At 43.7% G+C, this 25,780-nt stretch overlaps 1 protein-coding gene across 1 annotated transcript in view; it reads right to left on the reverse strand.

The window, feature by feature from the left end:
* The window catches only part of OXSR1 (oxidative stress responsive kinase 1), a 90,129-nt gene that overhangs the window by 33,259 nt on the left and 31,090 nt on the right, over positions 1-25,780 (reverse strand). Inside the window, exons 4-5 of the mRNA XM_050319421.1 lie at positions 15,773-15,914; positions 2,021-2,076 (exon numbers count right to left, since the gene is read on the reverse strand). Of these exons, the coding sequence (XP_050175378.1) occupies positions 2,021-2,076; positions 15,773-15,914 (198 nt within the window). The remainder of the gene's footprint in view (positions 1-2,020; positions 2,077-15,772; positions 15,915-25,780) is intronic.

A 25,780-nucleotide genomic window follows, 5' to 3' on the forward strand; every position in this document is an offset into this window, starting at 1 on the left:
ATCATTTAAATGTTGCACATACAAACCACCAGTAGCTCAGTCTAGGGGAGCATGTACAGATTACAGACAAAACAAATCCTCTGGAATTCATACAGTTAAGACCAATCAACCTTTAAGTTACTTATCAACTAAAAATTATTCAGCAGAAAAAATACACGAACAGGTACCTATTACCAGTGAGACTTAGTATAAAAAAAAGCCAAGCCCTGGCACCCTTGCAGAAGAGAAACATGAGCAGCTTTCTCTAGGTTGGCAGAAACACTCGGAATAACAGCTATTTGCAGCCTCTCCCAAAACGGAATCTAAAGCTCCATGCAATTAAAAATCCAAAAAGTTACATCTCAGCCCCATTATTGAAAAAAATCTAGGATTTTACTGTAAAAAGTTTGCTCCTTTGAACACTTCAGAAGCCACTCCCTACGTTCCATCAGCTGCCACACAGATTAATGATTTACACCTCATTAGAAATATAACAGCAGGCATTAAGGGTACTGGAAGACTTAAAAAGGAAAACAAAACACAGCAACTTCAGGTTTTAAACAGAAATAGGTGTTATGTGCTGTAAAAGGGATTATTGTCCTTTGAAGAGAGGAGAGAGCTACCTATAAAAACCACCTTGCAACATGTTCTGCTTCCTGGTGGAAAATCTACAGCTTTCATTCCAAGATGCAAAGCCAGGCACAGATATTCCAAAGGAATAAAAAAAATGCAACAGGCACTTCTCCCTGACACAACAGTCACTGCCTGTCCCTTAACCCCCAGCACACTGGCTTGACCCACTGCTGTGCCTCCACCAGCAGGACAGGGAACTAAAGAAGAGACTTGTTATCCACAGATACAGCTCTTCCCAACTAAATACAGGATTGAAAATGTTAAACATTTACAGGGATGTTTGCCAAGATGGCAGGACCAGGTATGAGCTCTGCCCTCCAGCTAGAGGTGGCCCAGGGCCTGGAAAAGCACTGCAAGATCCACGGGAAGAACAGAGTCCTGAGAGAAAGGGCAGTTGGAGAAGAACTGTACTCAGTGCAGGAAAACAGCACCCTGGGAAGAGGAGGAAAAACAAATATCACAGGTTCTAAATGTACTCTCCAAAAATCTTGTCTGTCTTAATGAATGTTTCCAAGGATGGGGTGTAATTCTTGGTTTCTGAAGAGGGAAGTCTGTAGGAACATGTATGAAAGAAAATATCAGATTGGGGGGGGGGGTCAACACACACCCCACAGCACCCTTTTCCACAGACACACCGTCCAGCCACACCACGGACTGTTCCAACACACCTGTGTTGCTGCAGCTCACAAGAGCCCTGACTACAACACACAACTCCAGGCACATCTGTATTAGCTAAAGCAACTGTCTTAATGGGTTCCCCTACCCTACCCCTAAGCTTGCGTGACTGCTTCCAAGACTTCCAGCTCACTCCAGGGTGAGCTGGGTGAGGGCAGCCAGTGAAATACCCCCTCTGCCACCCAGTTCAACTGGAGCAGACCAGGGAACAGCCACACGAGCAGTGTGACCAGTAGATCTTTCTGGCAAAGTTCTAAGGGACCTTTACTATCAGACATACCCATTTCCTTCTGACAAATCAATCCACCCTTTGCCACAGTCCTTTAGAAAACCACCTTACACGCTGACGATAAATCAGTGAGGTCTGTGCACTCCACTTTCAAGCCTATAAATCTGCTGAGTTAAAAATCTGACTAGTTTATGCCAAGAATTTTATCTGATCTATTGATTCTGAGCACTTGACAGTCAAATGATTTATTCCTGCTTATTGTCATTGTTCCAAATAAGAGTATTTTAAGATAAGATGTAATGAATTCTGGGTTGGATTCTTGGTTTGGTTTGTGGTTTGTTTATTGTTGGGGTTTTTGGAGTTGTTGGTTTTGTCTGTTTGCTTTAAGAACTGTGGGGCTTTTTGAGGCTAACAGTTTTTTGTAGATCTCTCCTTGATCATTAAATAATTTCTGTGGACATGCAGTTATGCCTAAAGTTTACTCAAAGCTACCAGGAAAGTTACCTGCGATTTGCACTGAGCCATCTTCTCCAAGAAGAATATTTCCTGCTTTCACGTCCCTGCAGAAAGATAAAGCAACAATAAGTGGAAGCCATTAAATCTTTCCTTCAACCAACAAAAATAGACAAAACAGTTATTATTTCTTATATTTTGTTTCCTGCATTAGCACCTCCTGCCTCTAATCATGCAGAAATAGTAGGGTCTTAACATCAATTGTAACTTCATAGACAGACACTAAGCAGTTTTTGTATGATTTATAGTGTTGTGACAGCCTCAGCTTTAGTGAAAAACTCTCCTTGAATTTTTTTTTTACCAAAGTCAAAATGAACACACAAGAACATCTAGCATGTGCTATGAAAGTTTTGTACTGCCCTCTTCCTAGACAAAAAAAAACTCTACAAGTTTTTAGGTTTACAGCAGCACTTCTCCCTCTTTGAGGGAATGCTACATTCACTCCAAACACTTTGAAGTTTTCCAGTTTGTTTTCATGGGCTGCTCCCCACACCCAGCCAAGAGAAGCATCTTTATAGTTGACACTTGAGTTCACCAGCACTGCTACTAAACCTGCACTGCCCTGGAACCCACACCGAGCCGGAGCAAAAAGAGGAAAACAACACCAAAACAAGCAAATTTCCCCTCCACAGCCTTTGACAACTATTCCAAATCCTTTCATATAGAGAAAAAAGTCAAAAGCTATTTTTTCCCTCCTCCCTTGTGCATCATGAGAACAGAACTGGTTTGATGGTCTGGCCAAAGAAGCCCGGTCAGGCCCTGGAAATCAACTCCTTCCTGGCTTTGCTCTTCTCAAGAGGAGGCTGGGCCACTGCCAGTTCCAGGCCAGGATAATTTTAAACACATCCTCTCCAGCAGTAGCATTTATCACACTCTTCCCAATATCCAGTCTAGGATATTGGCATGGTAAAGCTTTCCCCCAGCACAGAGTGGAACAAAACAGTCCATAAGACAGTCCCACTGAAGATGAACAGCAAACTGCAGCTGACAGCACCTTGACCCTTCAATCAAGTATTTCGAGCCCTGTCAAATGCACAGCTCCTGCTAGCAGCTGGATAGACCTATATGGAAACTGAAATTCTGTGACATGACAGAATTGAGGAGCTGCTTTCCGTCCAAGGAGCATTATTTTGTTTTCTTCCTGCAATTAACAGCTGCAGCAATTGGAGACCAGACAGCATTAGCACTGCACTGAATGAAGACTCTCAGAGAGACAAAGGCCCTGAGGGGATTAAATACCCAATTAAGCATGTAGCTGTGCTCCCCTCCTCAGCATCCTCTGGCGAAATTCAATACAACTGGAGCTGCAGAGCTAATTGTCGTGAGAGATCCAAACCTGACTGACCCCTGCACTCCCACAAAACGTTCACAGTCCGTACAAGGGAGGAATGGAAAAGCTCCCTGCCAATAGTTAGGCAGATGATGCCTTTGGGATCTGACAGCATAAGCATGTGGAGACACTGGAGTGCAGTGCCCAAGTCTGCTGCTTCCTAGGTGAGGAACTGGCTCACACGGTGTGAAATGTACTTGGCACAGGCACAGCCACCTCCAGGAATCCCCCTGCGCACCAGCACTAATTCAGAGGGAACACAGGGTGTTCAGAAACTCTCCAATCCTACTGGAAATGTTTATCCGTAGCTGACTCTCCTGCAACAGCCAGGATGCACAAGGGCCTTTCAGAGCTGCCTGCCAGTTCCAGGTTATAGGAAAAGGAATAGGATGCACTGAGGTTGCCTGCTGAAGTTATAATTTCTCTTACTGGAGTAAGAGTAATTTCCTCTTCCATCTGTACTCCAGGGCAGCCCAGGATGCTGGAGCATTTCCCCAGTAAGCTGGGCCATGCAGCATTGTAGGGCCTTTCCAAACCTCCCCTCTGGCACAACGGCATGTGTGGCTCACTCAGCCCCCAGAGCAGGCCATACTCAGCAGTGAAGGAAGTGCCAGGGAAGTTTTTAAGCCAAACTAAGGATGAGGCAAAAAAAAAAAAAAAAAAAATTTCAAATCAGGTTTCACTGGTGTAGCAACAGTGGCCAGAAAACAGGACACATTCAATACCACCAAACCACCCCACCACAACAGAGCAAGCTGGACAGGCTTGGAATGCAAAAAGTAGTGAAACAAGCACTTAGATTGAATCCCATAGGAAAAAAGAGCCAAAGGACTCCAGTCCCTTAACCTCCCCCACCAATGCAGAGGCTTTTTTTCTTTTTAACTTCAGCTTGGATTAATTAAAATTTACGTATTTTCTCGTTGGAAAACAAAAGTTGGTAAATACGATGCTTAAAGCTGGTTCAAGAAATTAAAACAAGTCACTGCCACAATCCCAAATCCAGGAGGCCGAAACTGCCACTGCCAAATACCCAAGTCATGCCGCAGAATTGAATCACCACTTCATGTGGCATTTCCTCACAGTGACCAGCCCTCTGCAAAGGCCATTACTCACCCCAGCCTGGGGCACTCCACCCTGGAGCAGCAAAACTGATGGGGCACCCAGATGTTTGGGGACACCAATTCCATTTTGGAGTTACTGTACCATAGAGGCAACTTCCAGCTTTCCCATTCCTCAGCCCTCAGTCTATACGTAACACCATGACACTGCGAGAGCACAAACCCCTTTCTTTAGCACATACTGGTGCACTGGCAGTATCTTCGAAGCAGTAGATTCTAAAATCATCTTTAAGATTAATTAATTGCATTTAAAGCAACAGGGTAGGGGAGAGAGGGCAAGTGCTTTCCTGTTTATTCTCCTCAGGAGATGCTCATAAACTCGCACGCTGAATGGCGAGAAGTTTGTTACTCCAGGATACAGTTATTGCCAAGGATAACAATTTGAAGGTACTTCCTATTAATGTGGTAATGGCCATATCCTGGGCTGATACACTGGGAATAAATGGTGTGCCTCTGGCACAATTACTACACTGGAAACAGGAAGCAGCTTTAGGCTTTAGCATAAACAGTAATTATACCATGTTTTAAATGAAGTTACAGAAGGCTGGAGTAAATTTTCTTGTCGGTAGCTTAACAAATGCTACAGTAGTTCCGAACATTCCCACTCTGTAGCTGTCACCTTCCCTTCTTCTAAAGCCTTCAGAAGCCCTTCCACAAAATAACAATTACATTTTTATTTACCTTGTACTTCACAACCAGAGTGGGAAGAGGGGTTTGGACTCGCTCCAGTGCAAAGCTGGATTCTTCACATCAGCCTTGAGAGGTTTTGCAGCAGGGTAGAAATTCCTCCTCATCTGCATCCCAAGCTGGTTTAGCTTCCCACTAATGTACCAGTTACATCACATTAATGCCTTCAGGGTGGGGCTGGGCCAGAGGCATCATGTGCTGTATAACCAAATGTGATCCCGACAACAACATTACAACCACGCCTCCAGCTACAGGAGACCTGGGAGCACAGGAAGGCAATGAGATGATGGCCCCCAGTTTTGAGTGCTGTGTTCCCACATCCTCCACAAATTAATTTGCAATGGGGTAGGGGGCGGGCAACCAAAGGAACTCTATCTTGATGGCTTGTTCCCACTATAAAAACCTACATGAGTCCTTGAAATCCTGCTTAATGATCAGATTTGCCCTCATCCATAGCCCTCAATCCTTGGCACCAACATACAGTGCCTTGTTAAGGCCACTGCAGCCACAATACAAGGGACCTGAGCAAAGAGTGGCATCCCAGGAGCTCTGCAGGCCAGCACTGGGAAGAAAACTATCCCAGAAAGGGAAAACAGAGATAAACCCTGTTTATTCTGCCTATGCTTCCAACCTGCTGGCATATGCCTTTAGGATGCAAAGCTGGTTGTCAGCACAGCCGTGAGTCATCTGCCCATTAGACGCAATTTACATCAACTGCAACAATAAAATTTCATGGACTGAGCTCCACAGTGCATAATTTGGCATGAGGAAGGAGCGGTTGGTCCTGCCAAGTTTAATTTAAAAAAAGAGAAGGTGCAAGATGCAACAATTACTATTTTCTGGTAATGGTAGTGAAGAACTCAAAATATTTATGCTGAATGCAACCAATTGCTGGAGTTGATGTTGTTCTGAGTAATGCAGAAAATGCTCCCTGGACAATATCTCTATATACAGTTAAATATGAAGCAATCTGTGACATTATGCACCAAATGAGCACTATCCTCTCTCTACCATCAAACATTCCTTTCCCTTCAATGATACGCTGTTACCTGTGTCACCTCTTCCCTTTGCCTTATAAGCCAAGATATAAAAAGCTGGTGACATGCAAGAGCTTTACCATTTAGAGCTGCCAAATGTAAACTAGGCTTGGAGCGTGCAGGCAGATCAGTGTTTTTACACCCTCAAATGTCAGTAAGTTCAGTACAACACAGGAGAAGGCATTCAAGACAACACTGGAAGTGCTGTACACATTAACTCAGCAAAGCTGTGTGCACCAATATTTTCATGCAACAGAGTTGAGCCTTAAGTCCCAAACTCTTGGGTGAGGTGCAATTACTGGCTGTTACTGTGCTGTACTTCACTGCAGAGCCCGCCTCGGGGACATCTCCCAGAGCTTGAAGGTTTTCCAATGGCAGAGAGCTGGCAGAGCAGCTTCCATAATCCTCTCCAGCCTCCCTGCTGAGCCAGGCATAAGCAGAGGGAGGAGAGGGCCAAGTCCACAGCTTGCTTCATCCCTGCTCATCCACAGCCCTCTCAGCAGGCCCTCGTGGCCACTGGCAGCCGGGCCCCGCGGCAGCAGCCAGGCTGCCGTAAATTACAGCAGGGGACCAGCCCAGGGACACGCTTTATTGCTCAGGAGCAGGCAAGCACAGTGACTGCTGCTTCCCTCCTCCCCGAGCTGCTCTGTCAGCTGCTCGGCTGTGCTGAAAGACCAGGGCCTCGGTGCAGGAGCTCAATGCCAGCAGCACAAGGCGACTCATGATTTACTCCCCCCCACCCCAGGGCTCAAATGGGACAGGCATTTTTAAAGGTACAACTTCAAGGGGGCTACACAGGTAGGAACACTTAAAAGCTTTTGAACTGTCATTTTAATGGCTGGATAAAGTTAGATGAATAATCCAATGTTACCAGGAATTGAAAAGGTTCTTTTTGTGTTTCTTTAAGCAAGGCTTTGGCAGGTAGAAGTGACTGTTTGCAAAGCCACAGTCTGTCACAGTCATGCGCAGACAAAGCCCAATGGAAAGGACTGTCAGCATCCATCAAAACGAGCTGTAAGAGTACATCAAGTACTTGTTTTCTCTATGCCCTACCCTTAAGATCCAGGTAGACCACTCTGAGTGTAGTGGAGAGATCACTTGGGAGAGATAACTCCATCCTGTCTCTTGATACAGGCAAACAGAAACCCCAGTAAGGGCTACATGAGAAATTAATCTCCCATTGCACTTAATTGTAGCTAAATCATAAAACACCTTTCAAGAGGCTCCAAGATGCACTTACTAGGTACAATCCCTCTTAATTTTTTGCCCTCCAATGCTGCTTTAAGTAGAGGGTTTGGGGCCCAAGAAACCATGACAAGAATTGGATTTCTTTTAGGTTAAGTAGCTGTGTCAGCTCAGACAAAGGACGACTCACTAAGGAAAGCTGCAGGAGATCTGCCTGAAATTCACTGTCATCCTCCTTGTCTGAACAGCTCCGGGGGCAGGGAAGATGCTGAGGCAGTACAGAAAGAGTTGCAGACCTTGGGCTAACCCAGTGTGAGTCTCTGTTAGGAAGTGTCACATCCCTCACTGTGTCCCTTGTCTGTCACCGTTATCTCAACGCCTGCAACTTCCCTTTATCTCAGCAAATTACGCCCAACTTGCACTTTTCACTCCTGTGCCAACTTTGCCTTTGATGTTTTCCGCTCCCTTTAATTCCTTCACTTCACTCGTGGTTACAGCCTAAGGAGGGTTAAAGGGTGGTGACTTCAAGGACAGATCCTGCCTGCCTTGGACTCCACCACCCATGCATCACCAAGCCAGCCCAGCATCAGTGCTCAAGTAACTTCACCTGCACATCACTGAGGGGAAGTTGTTCCAGCTAAACTGAAAACTTTTAAAAACAGTTTTCAGACAGATCAGCTCCTTAAGCCAGAAAATAAAGTGCTACAAACACTGGATTTAGCCCTACCTCCCAACACGGAGATGATCTAATCACACCAACCTTCACAGCCCCACTACTTCCTCCAGCAAAAGACTCTGTTGCTTCACACATTCACCCCAATGCAAGTCACTGCTGTAACAGCAGCTCATGGCAAGGAGGATTTGCCAATCAGCCAGGGCTTCTGACACCCTTCACCAGTCAAGAGAGAACCTGTATCTCCAACTTCACATATCACTTTTTAAAGTTGTCCCTAGTCTATCAGAACTTCAGGGTTTTTTCTCTTGTTTAAGGAAAGGACCCTCCCTATCAGGCTTTAAAATCAAGTTTTCGTACCAGTGAACAGCAGCTAAAAATGTACCAGGATTTCTTCCACAAATTCATCTATTCAGCCCTTCCATTTCCTGACCCTACTTCCTAAGGACTGCAGTGGGGACAAGGCACAAAGATCCTTTAACAGCTGCTGCATGAAAAGCAACACACACAGAGCAAGCTGTGGAGTCACAAGGTCTGTTCCTACCCCTGGAGGCCCAGATATTTTTGGGACGGCCTGGCTTAGTCATTGGTAACAGAGGAAAACAGTCAAGTTCTAACGTGGTCTTGTTTCAATATTTCATGTCAAGTGATTTAACGCGCAAAGGGGCAGGTTTGCTCCGCGTGGCAGTGCCAGGGATGCACATCACCAGCTGCATGGTCCTAGTGTCCTCAGAAACTGGAATTTCCCAGAAATTACCACACGTACATCACTCTAGCTGGAGTACAAGATGCAGCAGGTAGTAGAATACATGGGAACATCAGTGATTCCCACATCTCCCTGCCATGATGGAAAGATGAAAGGTCATTCCAGTAAAGACAGAACCAACCTGGATCAAATAAGGGCCAAAAAAAATTTATATAGGGTGGCTTAAAAAGGTCTGTACTTCCAAAAGGCAAAAAGCACCCCTCTTCTGGAGAAGCAGCATGTATATCTGTACACACACAAGGTCCAAGGCATTCCCCAATGCAGCCAAGAGCCGTCCCTATCTACAAAGCCACCCACAGCTCCTGCTCAGCCACATCTGCACAGGAGGAGAAATTCGAGACACCCAGAGCCCTGGCAGCTCGACTTCCTCCTCCAAAATCAAGGAAACAACAGTTTTATGCATGATCAGCTTAGGAAGAAGAAAGATCTCCATATTTCATCCAGTTATTCCTATAAAATGGAGAAAGCAGTTATAAAATTGGGTATGTGTACAGTGAAAACAGTGCTCTCTGAACTCCCAGTCTCAGCTGGTGATGCTTTCCAGGCTACCACTAAGTGATAGATTTCTCTGTGGCAGTTCCCTATTTGTTGTCCTGAATGTGTGTGGGTTTTGTCTCACTTTTTCTTTTGTGAAGTATCAACTTTACTTTTTAATATCAAAGTTTTATTAGAACTCTACTAGGCAGGATATAATTTGCTTTAGTAAACATAGAAAAATAACTTCTGATGCAACCTTACAAAATTTTCAAGTGCTTAATATGTTACCACACAAATTTAGCAAGTGACCCTTTTTTCTCATGCTTTAGCAGAAGATATGAAGTGGTCTGAATAAATGCTTAAGGCATCTCCAAAAATGCAGCTTTTAGGATCTATAAAGGCCAGAAAATCTGCTGCATCACAATAGGGGACAATTCCCAAAGCCACCTTTTCGAAGGGAGTTATTTACTTCATATAGCAGAGTGGAGAAGATGAACATGATTATTTAAACAGTCACTCTGCTGCTGGGTAGATGCTGCAAGAGCCTCTATCAGCCTATTTGTCCCAGTAATGTACACCAGATAAATGCAGTGACAGGAGACAGATGTCACAAACAATGTTGTACACACGTGTGAACAGCACTTGGTTTCTGCAGAGCAGAGAGCTAAAAGAATCTGTTACATTTTCACCTGATACATTTAATGCTGCCAACAGCTGATGACTATTCCCCCTGGAAACACACTGAACCCAAATGCTCCTGACAATTCAAGAACTGCTGGAAACTACGTTAGTTGAGTGTGTAACTCAGTCATGGATCACTGACCAAAACCTGTCACTGCTTTTGGAGATCACCCCAACCTCTACCTCCTGCTTTTCATGGTACTTTTCCCACTTCTCATCTCCATGCAGCAGAGGAAAAACCTAAAAACTTCCCCTCCTTTCAATGTGATGCATAGGATTTCTACCAAAAAGTAGCTTTTCCCTTGGACTACATCAGAGTTGCTTTGAGTAAGTGCAGCACACTGAGTGACAAAGTTCAGAGGCAGCACCTGGGTCTGAGGAGAAAACGAGGGGGCAAACACTTGATTGCAACAGCCACACCTCCAGACATCACCCTGCGAACACACAGAGTCCTCTGCAGCTGCTGCAGGGCCCCCAGCACCCCTGTGATTTCAGCAGCAACAATATTTACCAGCAGAGGTTTAAATCCCAGGTTTTTAGGCTTCAGAACAGAGACTGTTCTTTATCCACTTTGAGGAAAACTGTCTCCACAGGAGTTATTGTTTCTGGCTGTCTGCAGATTTGGGATTTACATCTGGTTCATATTTTCTCTCCACAACCACAGTGGGGTTTTTTTTTATTTTTTTAAACAATGAATTTCTGGATGATGCAGTGGAAGAAACAACCACCAGAAGAACATGTCGGTTTGCCAAACCACCACAACACCCTCCCATCTGACTGTATAGATAGTAGGATCCGGTGGTCCTTTTGCCCTTGACACTTCACAGCAAGGTGTTTGTTGGGGCAACAAATCACCCAGTGCAACCCAGAGCAGCATCTTGTCCTCCTTCCCACTGAGACACCCAAGAGTAACATTTCTATGAACTACTGAACTGTTTACAAATCAAAGCTCCAAAATTTATTTTAACTACCATCTCTAGAGGTTATTTCTACCCCTCCCATACTGTAAGAGAAGAGACCAAAGTACACCTCTCAGAATAAGAAAATTCCCCTTCCCACAGCTGAGCAATAGCCAACTTTCAAATTGCCAGTGCCCTGACTTAAAATCAAACTGGCAATTAGAGGTGGAAAGGCTCCACCCATTATCCATTCCTCCCCTACCAAACTTCACTTCCCAAATGCACTCCCCAAAGGAAGATTACAGCAGTGTGGAGAGAAGGGCTTGAAGTTCTCCCACAGTATTGCTACAGAAACAAAAAAGTACAGTATCTCAGTCATCAAAATAATCAGAGGCATATTGGAATCCAGTTTAACCACAAGACCTGCCAGCACAGCTATCAATGCATTAATCAGCTACATGAAAATTAAGCTTGAATCCTGTAGGACAGCCAAGTTCTGCTGAAATACATCCATCAGCTCCTTCATCTTAAATACAAAACTCGCTACTGGAGCAGCACTCTTGCAAAAGCCCACACACAAGTCTTGGTGATGCACTCACATCCTTTTTTCAGAAGTTATTTACTCTTAATATAGGTAAAGAGGCAAACAATCAAACTCTGATCCTCTGTCAAAACCATCCTAAGGTCCAAACAATAAGTGAATATAGATGGCACAAAAACACAGCAAGAATATTGTTTCCAGGGTCTCCTTCAAAGCAATATTCAAACAGCCGCCTTAGAACCCTGCTGCCCACACTCTTGATTTTCAAAAGTCATCAAAAAAAACCCAAAACATTCTGTATGGCAGCACAGGCTGATCTAACTCAGCATATCAAATGTTCTTCTGCACCTCTCACCCTGTAAGAAGTAGAGCAGCGAACAAACTAATAGCTGGATCGCTGCCATGCCAATATTTCAAGTGCATGCAACCCTAAACCACTTCCCAGGCTTTTTTGTTTTCGCAAAAAAAGCGGGCAAGTATCACATTAATTGTGCTGCAATAGGAGAATCTGGTTATATTTGAGCAGCGTATCATTTCACCTGGACTAACTAAAATATTCAGTTACACAACAGCTAATCATGAACAGAAGATAAGCTCTGAGATAAAAATAGGGAGAAAGACAGAGAGACCTTGTAACAGTTAATCAGCATGATTCATTTGTCAGCCTGCCATGCGGAGCGCCACCTGAAAAAGCCTTGAACTTCCCTCCAATAAATCTTTTTAAGCAATAAAACCTCTTGGGTTGGTTTTCCTTTAGTTTTATTTCTAAGTCATTCATCAAACTCCTGCTAATCCCCAAATACACAGAGGAATCAGAGTCCAAATGGGGAAGAGGTACAACATACCCTGAGTGTCACCCAGACAAGATTAGCCCGGCATCGACCCCTCACAGCACGTCAGTCTTGCTCGACTTCCATAAAAAAAAAAATGTGCCTGAGCAGATTCCTGCAGGGCAGCTTCATCCACAGGCTTCCTCCATTCTCAGCGCACTGGCTGCTGCCCAGGTACTTAACTCACTCAACATGAGCCGGATCACTGGGATTTCAAATCCTCATTGGGATCACGGTGCTACGCAGGAAGCCACAATGGGGACAGCAGCAGCAGCTGGCACAGGAGAGATGGCCAGGGATGGGTACGTGGCAGGGAAGGCAGGGAGTGCTAACTCTGTGATACGGAGGCAGTGGTGATTCTGGAGGAAGATGGGCACCATTTGTAATCGTCACCTTGGTAGAGAGTGTTTCCTGAAAATAAAACTGATTTTGCCTTCTCCTTTGTCTTTCCCGCAAGGCCTCAAGACACTTCCCAACAGCCCTCAGAAGATGAAAGCAAAAAAAACATCACTTTGGGCAAATGTGGGAGACTTCAGCATTTGTTGCTGAACAATGGTGCCTATTCAAGTCTCGGACTTGCTCTGCCTGTTAATTAGGAAAGTAAACAAAAAAAGAATTATAATTTAAGCCTTCACTAGATATTTGGCTTTCTAATCTCCTCTAGAGAATACTGTCAAACTCCTCTCCTGTCCAAAGCAGGGATTTACACTTCCACACCAACCCAGTTCCCCAAACCTTAATTGGAAGTGGCACTAAGTTCAAGGCGGGCTTATGCAGAGTAAGATTCAGCAGCAGAGTTTCATTAAGCCAGTTTTTCATGTGTTAACTTCATTTACCCGTTTAAGACGATGAATAATTCAGAAGTATCACGCAGCTCTGCTGTCAGACATATGTTCTCTGATCTCACCAATGATTTATGGCCCCACTTCAGGTCAGGAGTGCCCACAAAATCACATTTGGGTCCTGCTATTCACCCTTTGGGCTTTGCCACCAGCCTGGCTGTCCATCTTTGGATGTGCTAATTACAGTCACTCACTCATACTACGTCTCTAATTTTATCAAGTTGTTTTCTCCCAGGTGTAACATGAACAGAGATGGGATATTTAGTGCAACCAGCTGAACATTTTGGTCTGCTGGACTGCTGCTTGCTTCGGGTTGGATCTTCCAGGTCTGGCCAAACCCCTTCAGTTTTGATCCTTCACAGCTGATCTTGCCCTGGCCTCAAGTTCACCCCAAGCACAGCTGCCCCACATTGCAGACACGATACAGCAGTTCAGCCATCACCTGATGTGGTTTCCTTTGGAGCCAGATACTTTAAGCTGACCCAGGGGACTGAAGTTTAGTTATTTTAAACACTTCCTCTCGGAGCATCTCTGGCATGGCTGTAAGATTTCCACCTGCCTTTCCCATCAGGCGTGACCAATATTATGACACCTAGCACTAAGCAAAATGGGAAAACCATACAGATATTCCTATGGATGAGGAAAGGTCCCATCTGTGCTACATCTTGAAGCTGCGTTTTCCTCAGCAGCACACGCACATCTGGATAGAACGGAACACAGCAGGACGAACTCCATTAAGGAAACATTTCATCCCTCAAAGGCATGTCAGCTCGCTTTCAGCCAACACTTAAAACCCAGACAGGAAACCTCACAACTTTCCTTCTGTATCCCACTTCTCCAAATTCCCCAGACCACTGTGCCCAACACAGTGAGGTAATCCAAACGCTTTTCCCTGATAAAATACAACACAATTGTTGGAGCAGCCCCAAGATACAGGGATGCAACACATGCAAAGCAGCTGATGCACAACCACAACCTTCTGCTGCATCAGTGACAAAGCTTTGATTTCTTTGCTGAAGTTCCCTAAATATGGGCAAGATGCTTCAACCAGCAAGATGAGAATGGTCACAGCAGGTTTGGTCCAGTTCACTTCCAAATGATTCAATGTGAATCACATTTTCTTCAGACCAAGCAGTTTGAACTTTGTGAACGTGGTATTTTTGCTGAGAGCGGTAAAAAAACCCCACACCACACACATGAATATATTCCCTCTAATCTTTACCACATTTACTGGTTTTGCTTTTCCAATCCAGCCAGCCAAATGGAGAACCACCACTCTTTTCAGTACAGAAAAAGTTATGTGATACCTTCAGAAAAACTGAAATTTAACAGGTTACTGCTGCTTTAACAGATATATTTCAATTTCACTAGACCAGAAGATGAACTAAATCAGCCAAGCAAACCAACTGCAAGTCACAGATGGACACGGTTCTATCGATTACTTATAGCACAGGGAAAAGTTACCAAGTACTTGGCAAGTAAGTTGGTTTATCACTTCTCTCTGAATTCCCAGAGCTGCCTGAAGTATTACCTCTAAAAAACAAAAGTTAAGCAACCAGCTATGAAATCAAAACTGTCTTCAATCAAGACAACAGTTCTTGTTGAAGGATTTTAATGGAGACTGGAAAATGAAATTTGACACTTCTTTCAGGGGGGGAAAAAACTCCACCTCAATGAGTTGCATTTTTTTCCTTTTTCAAACCAAAATAACCTACAAAAGCCAGTCAGTTTGATCATAAATATCAAATAAATACTTACTGGGTTTTCTAAATAAATAGAATTTTGGCAAAAAGTAACTTCTTCTCGTGCAGCTATAAGAGGACAGAAACTTACTCCAGCACAGCAGCAGCAATGCTTGTAATGGCATTGTACCAGAAGACAGCCAAGCTCACAAAATTCCCAAGAAAGAAGAGGCTGTTCCAGCAGCAGTCTGTGGCTGGGATGGTGAATATTACCCACAAGCAGTATATTCTATTTTCAGCACATATTTGGTACTGAAAATCTCAGCCTTTTTAATGCAGAACAGACTGACTTAGCATCTTCTCTTACTGAACTACACCACACCTTGACAGTAGGGGAGAGAAAAATACGATTTAAAAGTATCTCCCAAACAAGAGAGCAGCACAGAAACCCTCACGTTTCAGTGATCTGTCAAATCACAGGCCATTAGTTAACTGGGCTTTGCCTACAGAAGTTTTTCCATGAATTTTTTTTCCATTTTCTTTTCTCAATGAAATCACTCAAATTCAGATTTCATTAAGTTGATCTTGCAGTTAACCTTAAAAAAAAAAAAATCAGGGCTTGAAGGGCTCTTTATTAAACTGCTCAGCACTGCTTATGCAGTGCCCTTGGTGATCTGCAGCTCAGCAAGAAAACAAAACCAGTTGAAGTTTCCCAGCTCCAACAACCACACTTTGCAGTTGGTTGCTGACATTTGGAATGAGATTTTCTGTGTCAGAACTTTCAGTATCCCAAAGTTTACCCAAATTTGGCCTAGTCATAGCATAGAGATGTAGTATATAGACTACAGACATTTGAACTCTGCACTTTGATTAAGCTCCCACCTTTACTTTCCTCTCTTCAGGTCCTCATGGTAAGTTGTGGGATAAGATTCTGTGTGCTCGGCTACTCTGTCTCAAGAACATTTTATGACAAAGGTGAGAAAAATGTAAAATACCTGTGGATTTGCCCGTTTTTATGCAGGTAGTCCAGCCCCTCCAGCACCTCCTTAAGGATTGTGGCTATACAGGGTTCATCCAGGACACCAGTCTTGTGTTCTCCTTTGGCCACGATGTGTTTGATAATATCCAAAACAGAGCCTAGAGAAGAGAGTTAAACACCTCAGTTTAAACCAGAAGAACTGATTCCCAGTTAAGTGTAGTTTATAATCATTTAATATACAAGTCCAAGGAATTCAGGATCAAAGTCAGCAGCTGAAGCCTTTGCTGCAGGAAAGCAGAGGCAACGATGCACACCTGGGTGCAGATCCTCAAGGTGGGCTCCAGAACCCCTGTGATCACAAGTAACTGAGAAGTTATTGGAACAGCCAATATGTGACATGTACAGCCAAAATGTGACATGTACATACACGGGGCTCTTGGAAGGTTTTTAAGTAGATCCTGATGCTACAGCTGGTTTAGTGCTGAGCACTGGAGAAGCTGGAGCGGGGAAATGGAAAAAGCAGGGGGCTGCCAGGACTCACAAGCCGAAGGCAACAAGCTTGATAAAATTAAACTCTCAGCTCCTACAAACCCTAGGCAGAGAAATAGCAGGAAAAATCTAACCTGTTAAAGGGCTGACACCACCCTAACAGGAAAAAAAGTGGAAATCATTAAACAGAGAACAAATGAGGCTGAATTCTGACAATTAGTCACTTCTTCACTGTGTACAAAACTGGACTGGCTTAGATCCTTCCCTAGAAGCATCATGTTTAGTCTCTCTCCCAAGCATGGTGTGAATGACATCATCTTCCATGACAAACCACACTTTACAGAGCAAACCACCTCTTTGAATTGCACCCAGGAATAAGCAGAACTGACGACTCACTGCATGCCTCTTGTGCAAGGTCCTGTTTCCATGATACACTGGGCACTGTACTCTTTGTATTTGCATCTGGACTAAAGACAGTCTTCTCAGAACTTTTTATTGCTCCTGTATGGGATGTCTAAGCCTCTTTTCCAAAGCCTGTGCTATTTAGACCCTTTAAACTCGTGTTTCTGTGGTTTAATGACTGAACAGGGACTAGTAGGATTTTTACAGCTATGGGCACAAAGCAATGTCAGCTGTACTGGGAAGTTCTTAAAGAATGAGAAAAGCAGGCAAAACTGCCCAGCACAAATTCCAGCTTTGCTTGTCTTTGAGCAGGGAGCTGACAGGGAAAGAACATCCCAGTACTAACTCAGCTTACAGGGAAAGAACATCCCAGTATGAACTCAGCTAGTTTAGAAGAGCTGAGTTCAGCTCTAGAAAAGTTTAGAAAAGTTCATTCTTCCTAATCCACAATCAAAAAAACGTTAAGTTTTTTGTATCTGAAGAACAGAAATTTGCTCTCGTGAGTTTGGTCAACGGGGGAATTACACGTTCCACCCTGTAAATGCGTGAAGAAAGTGGAAAAATACAATGGAGGTTGAAGGTTTTTGGTTCGATTTTCTTCTCATCCTTCAGGTTCAGGTAGACAAAACCCACTTCCGCCTTTAACATTTATTTTATTAACTATCCTATTTGAATTTCTAGGCCAAAACAATCATGCAGGTCGTTTTCACTTGGGAAAGCATTTTCCTTTTGGATTCTCTGACAAAAGCAAAAAGGCTGCAACGTTTGAACACAAACACCACGTGGAAAGGCTCATCTTGCACAATTCAAACTGCACAGGAAACAATTCCCTGGGTGTACAGTGTCCCTTTGTGTAAAGCAGTGTGTGCTAAGCTCATCTAACAGCTTCCTGAAGCCAGGAGAGTCACTATTCCCACTATCCATCTCCTCTAACCCTCCAGCACCAGCCCTCACACTGCACACCAAGACACCCACTAAATCCACTGAAAAATAAACTGAGGGAGACATTGATTGGTAGTGAGCATAACCTGTGAACAGATGAGGTTTTGGAGTCAACAAAGAGGAAAATGAAGGTAGGAAGGAGTGAGAAACATTTGTGAATGGGGGAGTAAATCCCATCTGTCAGCAGCAAGTGGTTAGGTTAGATCAACTCCCTGGCTGCCCTGAATGGCACCTCCAGCTTTCTCTTCCCTTTGCTTGGTTCAGGATATTTGAAGAGGATACAATCTTAACACAGCAGATATTAACAAAAATGAGGAAAGAAACAAAGGAAAATGAAAAAAAAATACAGAAATGAAGTTATATAACATCCCCCCCGCAACATTTTATGCAAGAATATTCTTCAGCCTTCCTTTACCCCACCTGAGCGGAGAAGCACACTCATGTTCAGTGAGTCTGGACACGGATATCAGCCAAAGGTTTCACCCAGACATAATTCAGGTTGTTTTCACATATGCTGGACTTCCTCCATGAGAGCAAGATTATCTCTACTGAAGGAAACTGCAAAACCCCAGATGCCAGAGCATGTTCCCCTTCACTAAAGTCTCACCTCCATGTTCTGAGAGAAGGATCTTCTGTTGTGTGTCACAAGGACTCGCCTGGACTTCAGCCTGTCACGTTTTCATATTTAAAGAGTTCATGCTTACAAACCTCAGTGCTTCTTATTTTGGACAGGAATTTTTTGTGACACCAAGAAAAAACCCACCAAAATCCCCTCTACTTTCACTGTTCAGGTCTTTCCTCTCAAATGTGCCTTTATCTGGAGAACAAACTGTCACTTGTTTTGGAAGTCCAGTGAAAATATGTGGTTCTTCACGTACTCATTTTGTCCTCTTTCCACCCACAGCTCTGTTAGCAGACTTTGTTCACAAGCACTTCCCTTCTCCTGCAAAGGGCTCAGGGAACATGAGGAGGCAGATCATATGGTGCTCAAATTCATTTGGTCAAAAAATCCTCTATTTAGCCAAGTCAGAGGTTGTATTTAACCCAGAAAAGGGGGTGGAGGGCAGACAGACAAGAGGGCACGCACAGAGCCAGCCTTGGTTGTGAAAGGGCTGATTCACACCCAGGCTATATCTGCTCCCAGTCCCGCCTGCCACTTTTTAAGCACAACTTTTTTTAAAAAACCACTTTCACATTGAGATGTTCATAGAAGTGGGGGAATTTGCCAGGCGTCTACAGAAAGGAGAACAGCAAAAAGGGATCAGCAAAACACTTAGTGCAGGAAACAGCAGAAAAGCAACCCAAAAGCCACCTTTCCGTTGGAGAAAATGTTATTAGGATCATCCCCACTTTGTCTGCTCAGGGTTTGGCTACTGGCACCACAACCCCATGAAGCTGGGATTTTTCCACCTCACAAATCAATACATTTGGGAGTTGATCCTGACTCCCAACTAAATTGCAACTTCATAAAGCACAGCCCCATGGAATACAAAGAAGGAAGCCAAGCAGCACTTCCAAACACTGCTTCATGCCATGTTCGAAATCTTCCAGCATTCTGGCTCAGGAAGCCTGGCATGGAGCAGTGGAATCTCCAAACAGAAACACACAGCCAAACAAGAAAGTACTTTGAAAGCAGAAGTCATGGGAACTTTGCTGTTAAGAAAAACACCTTCTGCTGGGTCAGGATTGGATTTCAGAACCAGGCTGATAAACTCAATGCAGAGTTGTTCCCAAGGGTCCCAGCTAAGCGTGTGACACAGTCACCAGGGTAAGGCCTCCTCTGCCTTAGGATGCAGGAAAATACTCACACCAACTCCACAAGAGATCAGTGGATCAGAGCCCCATCCTGAGTCTAAGGGGAAAACCAGAGTGCTTTGCAGAGAGGGGCTGTTCCCAGTCCAGTAATACAATAACAGCTAAATTTAACTGGAAACGAATCCAGCTGAACTGGAACCTCAATCTAAACCACACAAGAGCATGTGCTTTACAAACTGACCGTGCTGCTTGAAAACACCAGCAAGACAGGAGGCACTGCCAGCTCCTGAGCCAGCTTCCAAACCAGCTGAGGAGGAACTGGGGAAGTGAGAGTACATCTGAATGCAGCTGGATCTCTGATTAAATGCAGTTTCACTATGGATTTGTGCTCCATGTGCAAACTCTTCTATCTCACCATGTAAGACAGAAGTCTCCCATAATCCAGTGGCCCAAAGATGAGGTTCCCATTGGAAATAAGGCATCCAGCTCTGTATTATAGAACAGTTACAAGATTTTCAAGGGGAAAACAAATCCACTGCAATGCCTCTAAAAGAAAAAAGAAAAATCTTTGATTCCTCCCTAAAATAAACCCACCATTTTAGACAACATTATGAGGCACTCTGGTGTGTATCACACATGGCATTAGGTTTGATTACAACAATTCCCTCATGATTTTCTTCATTAAAAATGCACAAGTAGCAAGTACAGACTCATCAGCACAGGAGGGTCAGTCAGCCTTAAGCAAGAGACAGAAAAAGAAATTAAGTCTGGCTGAAGCTGACTGGAAAGCTCTTCCAAGCCCAGAAGGGAAGCATATCAGGAAAAGACAAAACAAGACACAGAGAAAAGGGCCAGAACTGGAGTCTAACCATAAATATAAATAATGCTGTCATTAACAAGGATGTTTAAAGAAATCTGGTGATGAGCAGCTGATCTCAAAGCCCAACAGAAGACAAAAGCAAGGAGACAACATTTAGAGATGGATGGGGGAAAAAATGCAGCTATAAACAAATTCCTGCCCATCAAATATCCAGTGTGCAGGACGTCAACAGGAAGCCTGTGAGATGTTGTGCAATCTGATAAAGCACTTAGCATGGTTTGTCATTCATCACTGAAGTGTCTCAGTGATGAAACACTCTGACTTCCATGACTACTCTGACACCAGTGGTCATGGAATACATCTACATGGAATACACCATCTCTCAGTGCAAACTGTACAGCAATTGAAAGGTAAGTGGTTTTCTGTTCAAACTCACAAGTTTGCCAGTTTGCTCCGAAAGCTGCCAATGCAGGAGCTCCCAATGACAGCACAAGTCACCAGGAACATCCCAGTACGCAGATTTACCCTCACCCGATAGAGCCCCACCTGTGACTACTGCAGGTCAAAGGCAAACATGCAGTGAGTGACTTTTTCTGGAGTCCTTACTGGCCACACCAGCTCTGCAGACAGACAGACTGGTGTCTGTCCAGCTGCACAGTAGGAACAGGTGTCCCACTGCTCCCTCCAGTTTCTCCCAGGAGTAAAGAGCAAGAAGCCCCACACTTCTCTTTTCCCATTTTGGCAAGGCTAGAGAACATCTGATTAGGCCTGATTAGCTCCAACTTTCCAGAATCAAGTATAGCTGATTTCCACCCATGACTGCAGTATCTGAACAATGAAGACACAAGTAACCCACGAGCAGATTAACATCCTGAATTTTTAAGAGACAGACATTCAATTTTTGTATATTGACATCAGACAGACCATTTGCAATGGACTGTCTTGCACCCCATACACATACCCAGTAAAACTGTCTCTGAACACCCTGTACTGTGTGCTGCTCCAAAGACACGGGGTTTTCTATGGTAGCAAAATGAGAGTCCCACAGTTCACCAGCTCCCTGTTCTGCCCATGCACCAGCTTATGAAACCATACTGTACAAGGGATCACTGCAGTCACTGATAATCCAGTTTTGCAGGCAGGGTGGAGACCAAACAGCCAGGAACTCCTTAAACCAGCTTTGCTGCTGGAGAAAACTTCCATGTAATCGCACCCTCGGGGCAAGAAGTCCTAATTGTTCCACTGATTCACTTTCGACAGCAAACCACCACAAACATCAACACTTCCTCTTCCATGTTTCTTTGACCTCACCTACTGCAGCAAGCCTGTGGAATGGCATTTAGGAAGCCTGTTTCTGACATTCTTCCTCAGGAGAGGAAGAAAGTGTCCACATGACAGTCTTCAGTGGCACTGCTTAATGTTTCAGCACGTGGGGCTGAAGCAGAGAAGGGCATGAAAACCTGAGCAGAAAGAAAAGCTGCTTTGGAACAAGATTACAGATAAATGCAGGAGTATTCCAGCTGGAATTTTATGTGTCCCCAGAGGCAAAAGAAATGTACAGCAGAGCTGGTTGCTGTAGGAACCATATCTTGCATGTTATATTATAACTTAGGTGACAAAGCAAAGATACAGGATAAGTTAAATGCAAAGAAATCTCCTCCTTTAACTTGTTCTGGCAAGCAGAACAGGAAAATTTAATACTTTAATTAAAAAAAAAAAGCAGGTAACAGTACCTGCATTGATTTGCCATTTGAAGGCCTGGCACAAATAGGCTGGAAAATGGTGCTGGAAATTACTACACAACTTTGTGATAACCAGAATCTGCCCCAAACCTGATGAACACTGATGCTGGACAGGCTGCATCTTTGACAACTGGGAGTTGGCAGATTTGTTGCTGCTTCTTTTAAGACATCTCTGCATTATCCAGCAGTTTTGCTGAGCCTGAGTGTCACCACTCAGGAAGTGAATCTGCACCTTGTCAGTCTCTGGCAAACAGATGAAGAAAATGCAAAAGGAAGAGCTGCTTGGATTCGGTATTTCTGGGGCTGAGAAATACAGATCCGGCAAGAAAACACCAAAGGAAAGGAAAGAACAAGTTATACAAAACAAATGAAAAGACATTTAAGTAGATTGCTGAGGTTTCTAGTTTTGAAGCTTCTTCTTAACCCTGGTTAAATCTCCTGAGAGAAAGTTAAGGAAAATTCCATTTTTTGCCTCCTTCCCTCTACAGCATCTACACTGATGCAAAAGAAACATGACAAGATCAAGGCAGAAAACAAGATAATACAATAAAGGGAGCAAAACAGCCTATTGCAGTTGAGATCAAAACATTTATAGGAGAAAATTTGAAGGCAAACTATTTTTTCATGCTTTTCTTGTTACAGGAGGGAATGGTGATGTATCTACACACAGTCATGTACATTCTGTAATCATGTACAGTCCCATCTCCTGGTTCTGACTTATCCCATCCTTAATTGTTTGAAATTAGGTTGTGCTTCTACAAATAAATCTAAAGACCCTCAGGATGGATTAATAACAGCACAGCTCTCTCCTAAGAAAATAATTCAACATAAACACAAGGATTTCTAAGAACCTGTGGCTTATGCTTTGATCATAACTGCTGGAATTCGGAGAGGCCAGATCAGAGATTAACACAGCAGAAATGGAACATGATGTCCTGTGTTCCCAGTGGAGACCTAAGACTTGCCTACCTCCTTTTTGGTCTGGCTTGCTGAACTTGAGATCAAAGGTTGAAGTAAGAAGTTGAACAGATAATCTTTAAAACTTTTGGGAAACAAAAGGTTTAACTATTTCAATACACTAATCTCCTTAGCAGATTTAATTAGAAGGCTTCAAGAAGGCAGAATATATCCAAGAGCCCCACTTGGAAATGTTTCAATATTTAAAGTATTTGCATACAGTTTAAAAAATATTTTGGAGGTCTCATTGGCTGTGGGCTAGGACAGTAAAAATTGTTGGGTGATGTAGCAAGTCACCAGAGCCAGCTGTTTCATAGCAGCAACTGTTTCACAGAGTTATCTACAGCCCTGGGTCACCTGTGAAATGAGAGCTCCTGTTAAAAGCAGCGAGAATTTAGAGGAGCAAGCAGGTCACGGCCAGCAAAAGCACAAGAACAAAAGGACAGCTGCTCCTCTTCCTGCTAAAAAGCCACAGGAGTTTGAGAGCAGGACTGGGCTTCAGCTGGCTTTAAAAAGGCATGAGTAAAATCCATGGCAGGGGAATGCCAGGGAGGCAAAGAGCAGGTCAGCAGTTGTCTAGAAATAGCCGTTGGAGTTTAGTGTGGAGTAACACCGGACCCAAAGGCTGGGGTGTCAAGTTGACACTGCTAAGCTTAGATCCCCACAAAACTTCCAGCATTAGAGAAAAGGGCCTGAAATTTCTACCCAAGGGAACAGAAACAGCAGACACTTCACAAACCCGACACAGGCACACGTCACCAGATCCTGAAAGAGGGTGAGGGAGTAACTGGACACACCAGCACCTCTTGTCAGGGCCAGCTGGATCTCATCACAGCCACGTTTCTGCCATCAGCAACTCCACACCTGCTTCAGTGTCAAACCTGCCCAGCACAAACTGCTCTCCCAGCAGCGACTCCAGCCAGCCTGACTGGGCTCTGATGCACAGCAGCAGCTCTGGTCTGATCCCCAGCTCGTCACCTCCTCACTGCTGGCGACTTCCAAAGATAGAGAACAGTATCTTCCACCAACACAGCACTTGTGGAGACAAACAGCTCCGTTCCAGTGACAGTGTCAGTCAGGTAATTAAGGTAGCTTTGAGTGCACTGTCTTCCTGCTCAGAGGAGCCAGGCACTGTCAGACAAGAGCACTCCATGGATTTAGAGTATCTTCCCTTGGAGACATTTCTGAAACACTTGCATGTATGGCTAGATTAGGATTTCATCAAAAAGACTGCAGCCAGAAAATAAATTAAACTGCACTTACAACAACAACAAAAAAGGCTTGCATTACAGACTGGGCTGTCTTGTGGGCTGTTTATCAAAGTAATAAGGTCAGAGTAAGTAGGCTGAAATTAAAACTAGTTTCAGCCTGAAAGCACACACCAGCATACACTGATGGAAAAGAAGCAATTAGATTCTGAACTTTTACCCAGAATAAATTCCCAAGTATGAAAGCCACAATCAAGATACAGAATGGACATCAAAACATATTCACATGCGCTCACTGGGATGTACAAATCTCAGTCCACACTTCCTGAGTGGTTAGATGGAATGAAAGAGTTAGGCTGCACTCTGTTTTTGGTTTTGTTTGTTTGGGTTTGTTTGTTTGTTTGTTCTTATTGTTGGGTTGTTGGTTTGTTTGGTTTTCTTTGCTTTCTGATTTATAAACCAGCCCCGAAGGTTTTTCCTGTTGAGAAACCCCAGGTCATTATTTTTCCCACTGGATGACAGATGACAGCAAAACGAGACACTTTATTACTGATAAGGACTAAGCTCAAAGGAATGAGAAGCAGTTTAAAAGTGTTTCTTGTTACATAAATCACTCAGCCTAAAGCCAACTGAAAATAGTCTCATTAAAAGTGAATGAAAAAGCTCTTCAGTCAGAAAGCTCCAAACACAAGTTTCTTTCTCCATCCTTAATATTGTCCTGTAGAACTTGCCTATGAGATCTGAGATTTCTCAAGCAAAGACTTAAAAGAAGTATAAAGTGAAAACAGCTGAAAAATACCTCTCAAGGTACCCTCTTGCTTAGAAACTGTCAAGCCATTCTCAAACTCCTTCCATTTACTTTAGCAATTCTTCCAGCCCTCAAATGACTGATTTAAGTGAGAAAATTTAACAGACTCCCAGAAATGTTGGGGAGGGGGAAGAATTACAGTTACTAGTCTGTCTTTTATTGACTGGCCCTGGTCTCCAACATATGCAACAGAGTAAGAAGCAGTGATGTTTCCTAGCACTGCTTTACTGGAAATCTCCCACTGAATGCCAGAGCTGAACAAGGGTCAATTATCAGGCTGTATAACATAAAAGCCCATTCAAAGGGAATATTAAATGAGAAGCAGGTCTTCATTCACACCTCCAGGAGGCTGGTTCTGAAGCAGTGATTATTTTTCCAGAAATTTTCCAGCATAGTCTTTACATCTGTGGTGCCTTGATAATAAAATGATGGTCCATAGAGTTTGACTTTTTCCCAGCATTACACACAAAAAAAAAAAAAAAAAAACACCACTACACAAAATTGAGAAAAAACAGAAATAGCATTTGGAGGTTCAAGGATGAACCTCTTCATGACTTGATTCTGAGAGAAAACTGCTGTGAAATGACTGAGGCAGCTGTGCATTTTCTTCAAAGAGTTGTGCACTCCCCTGGAAAAGGCCAAGCCCAACACTGCTGCCTCTCCAGCACCCCTGAAATGCCATTTCCTCATGCTGTGGAAACTTTCCCATATATACACTTTTTATACACACACCAAAACTTGCTGTAGGCTGGCAGGGGACTCTTTTGCACACACAACCAGCCATCCTATCTTTAATGACCTGTTACATGTCCCTCCAAGAAAAGAGAGGGTATTGCTTACTGACACATGAGCACAGGAGACACTAAAATCCCTTTAAGACAGACTTAAGTTGGTATGAAAC

The sequence above is a fragment of the Myiozetetes cayanensis genome, unplaced genomic scaffold (assembly GCF_022539395.1).
Source record: "Myiozetetes cayanensis isolate MyiCay16 unplaced genomic scaffold, myiCay2020 scf1, whole genome shotgun sequence".
Lineage (NCBI taxonomy): Eukaryota > Metazoa > Chordata > Aves > Passeriformes > Tyrannidae > Myiozetetes > Myiozetetes cayanensis.